This window comes from Coregonus clupeaformis, chromosome 30 (genome assembly GCF_020615455.1).
Source record: "Coregonus clupeaformis isolate EN_2021a chromosome 30, ASM2061545v1, whole genome shotgun sequence".
Taxonomy (NCBI): domain Eukaryota; kingdom Metazoa; phylum Chordata; class Actinopteri; order Salmoniformes; family Salmonidae; genus Coregonus; species Coregonus clupeaformis.
This window is the reverse complement of record NC_059221.1, coordinates 6,086,006-6,096,616: the sequence shown is the minus strand read 5'-3', so window position 1 is coordinate 6,096,616 and position 10,611 is coordinate 6,086,006. Positions and strand designations below refer to the sequence as shown.

Here is a 10,611-nt window from a genome sequence, read left to right as displayed (position 1 = left end):
ATGTATGTTCGGCATAAAGATCAAAGAAAATAAAGACAGGACTGTCGAAATTGAGAGTGAATTTGTTCCATCAGTCCTCATTACAGAGGGACTGTTTATAACTTTCACTTTTAACATGATACACAACTGGAATTTTTCTCCTGACAAATACCAACAGACCAAACAATTACCAAGAGATACTTTACCATCCAAACGGTAAATTCCAAGTGCAGCTGTTAAAAGTGAAAGTTAAAAGTTTACTACCTGTAGTCTAGTTTCTGGGTGATCTACGATGGCGACACCTGCTCCTGTCCCTGAGCTGCTGCTGGCCACTCTGGATGGCTTGGTCTCAGATTACCTGAAGAGATTTCAGTGGCACCTGACTATGAACGTGTTAGATGGCTTGTCTCCCATTCCTAAGAGCTGTCTGGAGAATGCTGACAGGCAAGATACTGTGGAGAAGATGGTAAACACCTATAGCCATGAAGGAGCTGTGAAGATCTCACTGGAGATCCTGAGGAAGATCAACCAGAATGATCTCGCTATGAAGTTAGAGAGAGAGACACTCTAGGAGAGGATCTGGCACTAAAAAAGACTGCATTTGATCAAAAAGAAGAACTTTAATACAACTTAGAGAGTCTTTGAAAGAATCAAGAAAACTACTAAAGCATGGAGGTCCACATTAAGAAGCAATGTGTGGACATAGCGAGGCAGATGAGGGAGTAGTTTGAGAAGTTCCACCAGTTCCTTAGAGAGGAAAAGGAGGCCAGACTGGCTGCGCTGAGGCAGGAAGAACAGCAGAGGAGAAAGAATATTGCCAGAGAGATGGAGAGAATTCAGGAGCAGATCTCCTCTCTGGAACAAGACCTGTAGAAAGACGACCTTACATTACTCATGAGCTACAAACACACCCAGAACCAGTGGCGGCTCCTGAAAAAATTCTCAGGGGTTGGCAATTTTTCTGATGATTTAGGTGACCTACACACATTTTAAAAAAGATATGTCCAGCAACAACATGAAGACAGGGGCAGCATATAAGTCAATACCAGAAGCATTTATTGACTGATCTCAAAAGAGTTGGCTTACCAGGGTTGGTGGAGCCCTCAGTTTCATCTTTGCCTCGCAAAGCTAACTCAAACACTCCGCAAAACTTCACACACTGGATTAGCCGGCTGAGGATGTGGCGGTTCTTGCTAATGTCGTAGTAAATATATTTGTTATAGTGAATATGGAATATGATATGTTGAGTAAAATGTTGTGCTAAGATCTATTTAGGTCAGGAGCTGGTTATAAGTTCTGTTCCTATCCAATAACAATGGACAAAAGGGTCCTATCTTGTCAGCCAAGGACAACACCCACGCCATAGGCCTCTCAGTTCTTCCAACTCACGAGTTCTTGCTCTGAGGACACACACACACACACACACAAACACACACACACACACATCATCACTGTTAAACACACACACACACACACACACACACACACACACACACACACACACACACACATCATCACTGTTAAACACACACACACACACACACACACAAAAATCCCCTCTCTTAGGCTGAACATTTGAAGACAGAGAACCCGACTCAGAGCCAATGCAACAGTGACAGTAGCCTGGAGGGGACCTCGCCCAACTCATCAGGACCAATCAGAAGATCAGAACTACTAGATTCAACCTACTTCATTTATTGCATAAAATGTCTGCACACAATGTTTCGGGGCTCTCTTCAGATAATAATAATAATAATAATATGCTATTTAGCAGACGCTTTTATCCAAAGCGACTTACAGTCATGCGTGCATACATTTTTGTGTATGGGTGGTCCCGGGGATCGAACCCACTACCTTGGCGTTACAAGCGCCGTGCTCTACCAGCTGAGCTACAGAAAGTGGATACTCATGGATGCGCATCGCAATTGTCAAATGTCAACACAATTGGAGACACCACGTCATTTTTGGAGACATGTTATTGACAGTAAACTATTGTAGATGCGACTGCTAACTAAATAAAACATTTTAGCTGGCTAGCTAATCATCTTAGCTAAATGTGGGGCAAACAATTCAGTTATTTACCGTTAATTTGAGGGATTGGGGTGAAAGAAATCGAGTTACATAGTGATACTTTACGATATACTGTATTGACAATATCGCAATATTTTAGCGCTAGTTGGCTGTACCTGCACCAAAACACCATTATTGTTCCTTCATAGCTTGTTCTCAATCTTTTCACATTGGGAGCCAATTTGTTTTCAGCACTTTTATTTCCATGACTGATCAAAACTCGTTCTCATGGCTTTCTGATCCCTCTGCAACAGACATATGGTGCGCAATAAAATCACAGTATCGAATCGCAATACGTATAGAATCATGAGACTCGCAATGCATATATCTTATCGTGAGGTTCCTGGCAATTCCCAGCCCAAGTTCATTTGCCACAACAAATCTCTTCGCTAGCAAACGCGATGTCTTCTCCAAAACGGCAATGTGTCTCCAGCAATGTTTACTTTTTTGACGTTCTATGGCATCTCCACTTTCCAAGCATATATGACCACATGTAATATTTTGGTAAGTGATGCAAATAGTGAACTATGTAGGGCCAGGATGTAAAATATATGTAGCTGCAGCAATTTCTCTTATCTGATATGGTAAGTAATGGGGCTTAATGTATAGCTCCCTAAGAGTTTGACGAACGGGTCCGTGCACGCGATTCCAGATATCTTTACCTCTGAATAAACTGCCTTTATTATACCATATCCACCCTGTCCAAAGTCTCTACTTGGTCTCAGTTCTCCAGTAAACTTGTGATTATCAACACTAACCTCATCGTTGTGGCGGCGGACAGCTAGCCTGTATCCCTCATCCAGTTGAGTGGCAATGTTCTTTTTTCGTTAGTACCAATTTTTGGAAAATCCTCGGGTGTAGGACTTTCCGCCTTTAGTAGAAACCTGTTGAATTATTAAATTTGGTCTGGGAGGTCCTAATTGTTTCGTTGCCAATTTATCTTGATTTGTTCGCCGACAAAAAGGAACTTCTTTCAAAGACACAATCGAGTTGCACTGAAGGCTAGCCATTTTTACAGTAGTAGTGAATTGATTGAGGCTGCTACCCGGTCTTTTCTTAGTTACGTTCATGGTTACGTTACGTATGACGAAAGCGCGTAAGTGCAAGCCCTCAGACACCCATAGAGATTGTATTGAAAGCTCTGAAATTTGAAAAAATAGATTTTACATGGGAGTCTATGACAGACTTCTGGGCGATTTTCAACCTGACTGAAATCGCCCAAAAAGGGGGTGGCCATTTGAAGCACGACTTTAGCCTGATTGGACATTTAGTGGCAGATCAGACCAGACACGTCTAGATTACAACACTGATAACTACTGTTGCCGTGATATAATTGATTAGAAAAAAAATCCCTTCCTTTTCCCATTTGGCAGTGCGTCGCCCATATCGCCCTATTGAACACACCGCCCCTGCCCAGAACAACACACTCCCGGGTCCACAGCTAGTATCAGGAGCGCTTATCAAAGTGGCCAAACCCCTGGGAAACCTGCAGTTCAGAGTCTGGGAGAAGATGAAGATGGTCCAATACACTCCTGTGATTCTAAACCCCAACACTGCCAACCTCTGTCTCTCTGTGTCTGATGATCTGACCAGTGTGAGATTTGAGTGTAGCTGGACTTCACCAGTGGGGAGGTGTCCTTTTACGACCCCAAAGATATGACACATATCTACAATCACAAAGACACGTTTACTGAGAGACCGTACCCATACTTCCTTGTTGGACTGGCTGTTGATGACAAAAACCATGATATACAGTGGGGGAAAAAAGTATTTAGTCAGCCACCAATTGTGCAAGTTCTCCCACTTAAAAAGATGAGAGGCCTGTAATTTTCATCATAGGTACACGTCAACTATGACAGACAAAATGAAAAAAAAAATCCAGAAAATCACATTGTAGGATTTTTAATGAATTTATTTGCAAATTATGGTGGAAAATAAGTATTTGGTCAATAACAAAAGTTTTTCAATACTTTGTTATATACCCTTTGTTGGCAATGACACAGGTCAAACGTTTTCTGTAAGTCTTCACAAGGTTTTCACACACTGTTGCTGGTATTTTGGCCCATTCCTCCATGGAGATCTCCTCTAGAGCAGTGATGTTTTGGGGCTGTCGCTGGGCAACACAGACTTTCTATGGGGTTGAGATCTGGAGACTGGCTAGGCCACTCCAGGACCTTGAAATGCTTCTTACGAAGCCACTCCTTTGTTGCCCGGGCGGTGTGTTTGGGATCATTGTCATGCTGAAAGACCCAGCCACGTTTCATCTTCAATTCCCTTGCTGATGGAAGGAGGTTTTCACTCAAAATCTCACGATACATGGCCCAATTCATTCTTTCCTTTACACGGATCAGTCGTCCTGGTCCCTTTGCAGAAAAACAGCCCCAAAGCATGATGTTTCCACCCCCATGCTTCACAGTAGGTATGGTGTTCTTTGGATGCAACTCAGCATTATTTGTCCTCCAAACACGACGAGTTGAGTTTTTACTAAAAAGTTCTATTTTGGTTTCATCTGACCATATGACATTCTCCCAATCCTCTTCTGGATCATCCAAATGCACTCTAGCAAACTTCAGACGGGCCTGGACATGTACTGGCTTAAGCAGGGGGACACGTCTGGCACTGCAGGATTTGAGTCCCTGGCGGCGTAGTGTGTTACTGATGGTAGGCTTTGTTACTTTGGTCCCAGCTCTCTGCAGGTCATTCACTAGGTCCCCCCGTGTGGTTCTGGGATTTTTGCTCACCATTCTTGTGATCATTTTGACCCCACGGGGTGAGATCTTGCGTGGAGCCCCAGATCGAGGGAGATTATCAGTGGTCTTGTATGTCTTCCATTTCCTAGTAATTGCTCCCACAGTTGATTTATTCAAACCAAGCTGCTTACCTATTGGAGATTCAGTCTTCCCAGCCTGGTGCAGGTCTACAATTTTGTTTCTGGTGTCCTTTGACAGCTCTTTGGTCTTGGCCATAGTGGAGTTTGGAGTGTGACTGTTTGAGGTTGTGGACAGGTGTCTTTTATACTGATAACAAGTTCAAACAGGTGCCATTAATACAGGTAACAAGTGGAGGACAGAGGAGCCTCTTAAAGAAGAAGTTACAGGTCTGTGAGAGCCAGAAATCTTACTTGTTTTTTAGGTGACCAAATACTTATTTTCCACCATAATTTGCAAATAAATTCATTAAAAATCCTACAATGTGATTTTCTGGATTTTCTTTCTTCTCAATTTGTCTGTCATAGTTGACGTGTACCTATGATGAAAATTACAGGCCTCTCTCATCTTTTTAAGTGGGAGAACTTGCACAATTGGTGGCTGACTAAATACTTTTTTTCCCCACTGTAGATTGCAAAATAGTTTGGAAGCGATTTTTGACGTACCGATTTCATGGCATAGTGTTTATGAATTGATATGCAAAATGACACCGGATTCAAAACTTAGAATTTTTCAATTTAAATTATTATATAAAATTCTTGCTACCAATAGAATGTTATTTATATGGGGGATACAGAATCATTAGATCGTTTGTTTTGGTACTGTCCATTTGTAGCTTGTTTTTGGACACAGGTCCAGGAATGGCTGAAGGATTGCAATATTTACCTGGAGCTAACCCTGCAGATAGCACTACTGGGTGATCTGAAAAGTCATAGGTTATAGGTTGAGAGCTTTTGTGAAAGAGCACAGTTAGAAAAATATGGCATATAGAAGCAAACCAGATGGACATCATGAAAATGATCGGAGGAAGTTCAGGAGTAAAAACAAACAAAATATAATTATTGTAGAATTTGACTGTGTCCATAAAATGTATATAGTATGTATGGGCTGGAAGTAGAGGCCTAAGCGTTGTTGTTCACTAGTTTACTCCAATTGGGTAATTGATGGTGGGGTTGGAAAGTAATGAAGGGAAATATAATTTAAAAAAGGAAAAAATTTAAAAGATTTAAAAAATAATAATAGTAAAAAAAGATTATTTCATTTAAAATCATCATCCCAAATGGTCATTTTTTCTGTATAAGATTCTAGCTGTTGAATTTTTTTTATAAATGTAAAATAATGTTTAGCTAATCCCTCTGTATGAGAAATGTGATGTTAACAGTTCTGATGTGAATATGGCACTAAAGTTGACACTTAAGTATAACAAATGGAAGGCAATCAAATCAAATCAAATGGAAGGTCAAATCAGTGAACTTCAGGAAATAGTAAGCATCATTGTGCATTTGTGTTTTCTTCTATGATCTTTAAATTAGCCAAAGAGTCAGAAATTAACAGATTAATTCTCATTATTTTTTGCCAATGCCTTATGTTGTTATTTATTGGCATTATGGCAATATGTTATTGATTATAATGTGCTTGTGCACAACCTTATCAAACCACTTTTAATCTAGGGTATGGAAACAAGGGCAATGGAGATTGTAAGTGTACATGGCCATTAAGGCCAGATCATTCTTAGATGACCAGCAGGGTCAAATAATAATCACAGTGGTTATAGAGGGTGCAACAGGTCAGAACCTAAGGAGTAAATGGCCGAGCATTCAGAGGCCGAGACAGCAGGTGCGGTAGAGAGACAGAGAGAGAGAGAGGGAGAGGGAGAGGGAGAGGGAGAGGGAGAGGGAGAGGGAGAGGGAGAGGGAGAGGGAGAGGGAGAGGGAGAGGGAGAGGGAGAGGGAGAGGGAGAGGGAGAGGGATAGGGAGAATTAGAGGGAGCATACCTAAGATCACACAGGACACCAGATAAGACAGGATAATTATACCAGATATAACAGACTGACCATAGCCCCCGGCACATAGACTATTGCAGCATAGATACTGGGGACTGAGACAGTGGGAGTAGGTGGAAAACTTCTTCTTCTTCTTCTTCTTCTTCTTCTTCTAATTCTTCTTCTTCTTCTTCATCACCATGATCATCATCATTATGAACATCACGTGAAGAAACACATAAGTTCATCAGAGGTGGTTCCCTGCTGATCATAGCACTTGTAACGTTTTCAAATGTGTTTTTCTTCCTGTAATGTAATAAATCAACTAGTCACCTGAAGTAGTTGCTCCATTCCCCCCTTCTGTCAGACCCAACAACAACCTTCTAATGACTAGGTTTATCAGCCAGGTTACTGATTAAGTATGAAAATAAATGTGTGTGTGTGTGTGTGTGTGTGCGCGCCCGTGCATACGTGTGTGTGTGTGTGAGAGAGAGAGAGAAAGAGAGCGAGAGAGAGAGAGAGAGGGACATGTATGGTGCCCACTCAACAATCCACATCCATAAACGTGCCATGAGAAGGAAATAGATATGATCCTGTTGTTTTGTACATTGATAAATTTCTACGGGAATAGCTACCCAATAAACAAATCAGCATTAGTTAATAATTGTTGCTTCCTTGTGGCCAGGTGTATAAAAGTTATCCTCTTTCTCCAGCTGAACAGAACCAACAGCTGATTACCTGAACAGAACCTAGAAACTACCTGTGATTCACTCTGAAAGGTATATTATTGGTCTACAACTACTCGTCTGAACTACTCACTGAACTTGTCTTTGCCGCCTGTCTCTGTCTCACTCGATGTCTCCCTCTCCCTCTGTATTTCTCTCTCTTGCTCTGTCTCTCTCGCTCTGTCTCTCTCTTGCTCTCTCTCTCTCTCTCTGTCTCTCTCTCTCTCTCTCTCTCTCTCTCTCTCTCTCTCTCTCTCTCTCTCTCTCTCTCTTTCAGGTGACTATTACCATGGTGATGTTGTTGACCATCCTTCTGCTTCTGTGTGCTGCCATTGCTCCGGGTGACACAAGTGAGACTCCTCACACTTTGCATCACTTTACATGATTGATTAATTGTGTGTGTGTGTGTGTGTGATTCGTTGTGTGTGAATTGACCTCTTCACTGAATTCGCTAATACTCCATCATCATCATTATTGATACGATATCTCCCTGTTACAGAGCCCTTACTGCAGACTAACCTTGAACAGATTCCTCCTCTGGGTGAGTGTTTTATCTAACAGTAAGGCTGGGATTCAATCCAAGGTGTGTTATAGAGCAGCGCACTGGACAGCTGTCAACATGCCTTTTCGAGGTAATTTACGCTTGAGCTGACATTCGCAGCATTTACAATGACTGCAATCTCTGTGAATGTCGGCTGTCAGTGCGCTTCTCTGTAATGGGCCTTGGATTGAATCCGAGCCTAAGAAGAAGTCTGTCCCAGCCAGGCTATGTAACCTATGATGAGGTGTGGTGTTTGTATTGAGTGATGTCACACTTCCTGCGTCTTTCCTCCCTACAGAGGCTGAGGAGGTGGAGACACAGAGCAGGTCATGTCCTTCCGGCTGGACCAGATACGGATCCCGCTGCTTCATGTTTGTCAGTACGCAGAGGACATGGCTTGAGGCAGAGGTACACCGATATGTTGAAGCGCGTCTTCCACTCGGAAAGATTCCATTGTCTACTCTATATTGAGTCTAAAATATATACAGTTTTGTAACAAACTCACTTGTTGGTACTGACTCTCTCTCTCACCCCTCCTATAGCGATACTGTGTGCACTTTGGGGCGAACCTTGCGTCCGTACACAGTTCAGCAGAGCATCACTTTGTGCAAGAGTTGGTGAGACGACATACGAATGATTTAACCTATGCTTGGATCGGAGGATTTGACCATGTTCAGGTACAGTGCTCGTGAATTACGTCACACCTTGCTATACAGTAGGTTTGGGAATACTTAGAACAGAGCCACTAAGGCCCCGTACACACTCAGGTTGTACAACTGATGTACAACACATTTGACACAATGGTTGTGATACAACTGATATTTTTGTGATACAATATAGAGTTTGTATGTACATAAATATTTACACAACCATTGTCTGGTGTATCCACAAAGCTTGTGTAATTGTTTCCAAAAAACTCTTTGTTGTATCACAACCGTTGCCAAATGCATTGTACATCAGTTGTACAACTTGAGTGTGTACGGAGCCTAATTGTGTGGCTTTAAAGAGATTTGCATGTGCTCTGGTTGAATAAATGAAATGTTTCCTACAGAACCGGGTGTGGCTTTGGAGTGACGGGTCTAGATTGGATTACACTAGCTGGCACACAGGAGAACCCAACAATTACAATGGCAAGAGGGAGCCTTGTCTGATGATGAACTGGGGAGGTACAGTAAACTTACTATCATCTGATCCTAATCACTCACCTCACCTTCAAATTCAATTAATTTCAATTGGAGAGGTGATTTTTTATCCTTGTTTCCCCTATAGGCGAGAAACGCTGGAATGATGGAAATTGTGGAGACAAATATTCTTCTGTGTGTGTTAAAAGAATCTGTTAATAAATCCTGAGAAACTTCAACTGGAATGAAAAATGAAACTTTATGTAGTCCATATCCCTGATACTGTATCGTAAACATGTTTTCACTCAGTGCTCTTCAGAATCTTTCTACAGCATCACTGCTGTTGTCTGAACTACGTGATGATTCATGACTGAAATGAAATGTAAATATATTTTTCTTTCATCATTAGTATTTCCCTAATGTTGCCTTTAATGCAAAATGTAATTGATGTCACTGCTAATAAATGCATGATATTTCTTGCTTTCCTCATTCTATTTTATACAGACATTTTGTCAGACAAGATTAAAGGGATAGTTCAGCGATTTCCCATATTTAGATATTTGTTGCCTTACCTTGAAAGCAGTCTATGGACAAGGAGTGACTGCAATCCACACTTCGGTCTCTGAAAAAAGTCACAACATTAGCATTTTGGGATGAATTCCTCATGACATTGAATTGTCCCCGTTTAGGATTCGGACACATTCATTTTACAGCAGAGTTATTGTTTAAAAACATGTTCCACGCTAACACTAGAGGGCACTATATTATCATGTTTTCCAGGCAGTGTGAGTGAGTGAGTGAGTGAGTGAGTGAGTGAGTGAGTGAGTGAGTGAGTGAACGAGCGAGAGAGAGAGAGAGCGAGAGTGAGAGAGAGAGAGAGAGAGAGAGAGAGAGAGAGAGAGAGAGAGAGAGAGAGAGAGAGAGAGAGAGAGAGAGAGAGAAAGAAAGAAAGAAAGAAAGAAAGAAAGAAAGAAAGAAAGAAAGAAAGAAAGAAAGAAAGAAAGAAAGAAAGAAAGAAAGAGAGTGAGCGAGCGAGAAGAGGGGAGGGTTGATAGATTCCATTTATTTTCTACCTCTAATCCAACTGTGAAATTCATGTGTTTTTTAAACATTATTTCCAGGTAGGCCTAGCAGTACCGCTCACACTGCATTAACTCTCATAGTCTTCTCATCTTCATAGTCTAACCTGATGAAAATGAAAACATGCTGTGTGAACAAAGATGTCTACATTGGTTCAGACAATCAGCAGCTACATAACTGATATACAGTATGCTCATAAAACTGTACAGGATTGGTGTACTGTAAGAATTGGTTGGAAGAAGTTTCCAGCATTGTAAAATCCTTGAGAGAAAGTGTGTAAATGCACACTTTTCAAGAAGGGTGAAGAATTTGGATGCCTATTACGTGAGGCAGCCAAGCCTTGAGAGGAAGTAGCCTTCCACTCGCTAGCCTCACCATATAAACGTGATAAACCCACTAAGAACA

The 10,611-nt window shown here is 41.6% G+C and overlaps 1 protein-coding gene across 1 annotated transcript; it reads left to right on the top strand.

The window, feature by feature from the left end:
- The first annotated feature begins 8,083 nt into the window (after positions 1–8,083).
- Positions 8,084–9,345, top strand: LOC121546510 (ladderlectin-like). Its single transcript, XM_045209378.1, has 5 exons — positions 8,084–8,096; positions 8,304–8,413; positions 8,548–8,682; positions 9,057–9,171; positions 9,275–9,345. Exons 1-5 carry the CDS (start codon positions 8,084–8,086, stop codon positions 9,343–9,345), a joined length of 444 nt encoding a protein of 147 aa, XP_045065313.1.
- Positions 9,346–10,611: the final 1,266 nt, after the last annotated feature.

Coding starts and splice junctions, on each gene's coding strand:
- LOC121546510 (XM_045209378.1), top strand. Junction 8,414..8,547: donor GGACATGGCTTGAGGCAGAG/GTACACCGATAT, acceptor CCCCTCCTATAG/CGATACTGTGTGCACTTTGG. Junction 9,172..9,274: donor TCTGATGATGAACTGGGGAG/GTACAGTAAACT, acceptor TTTCCCCTATAG/GCGAGAAACGCTGGAATGAT.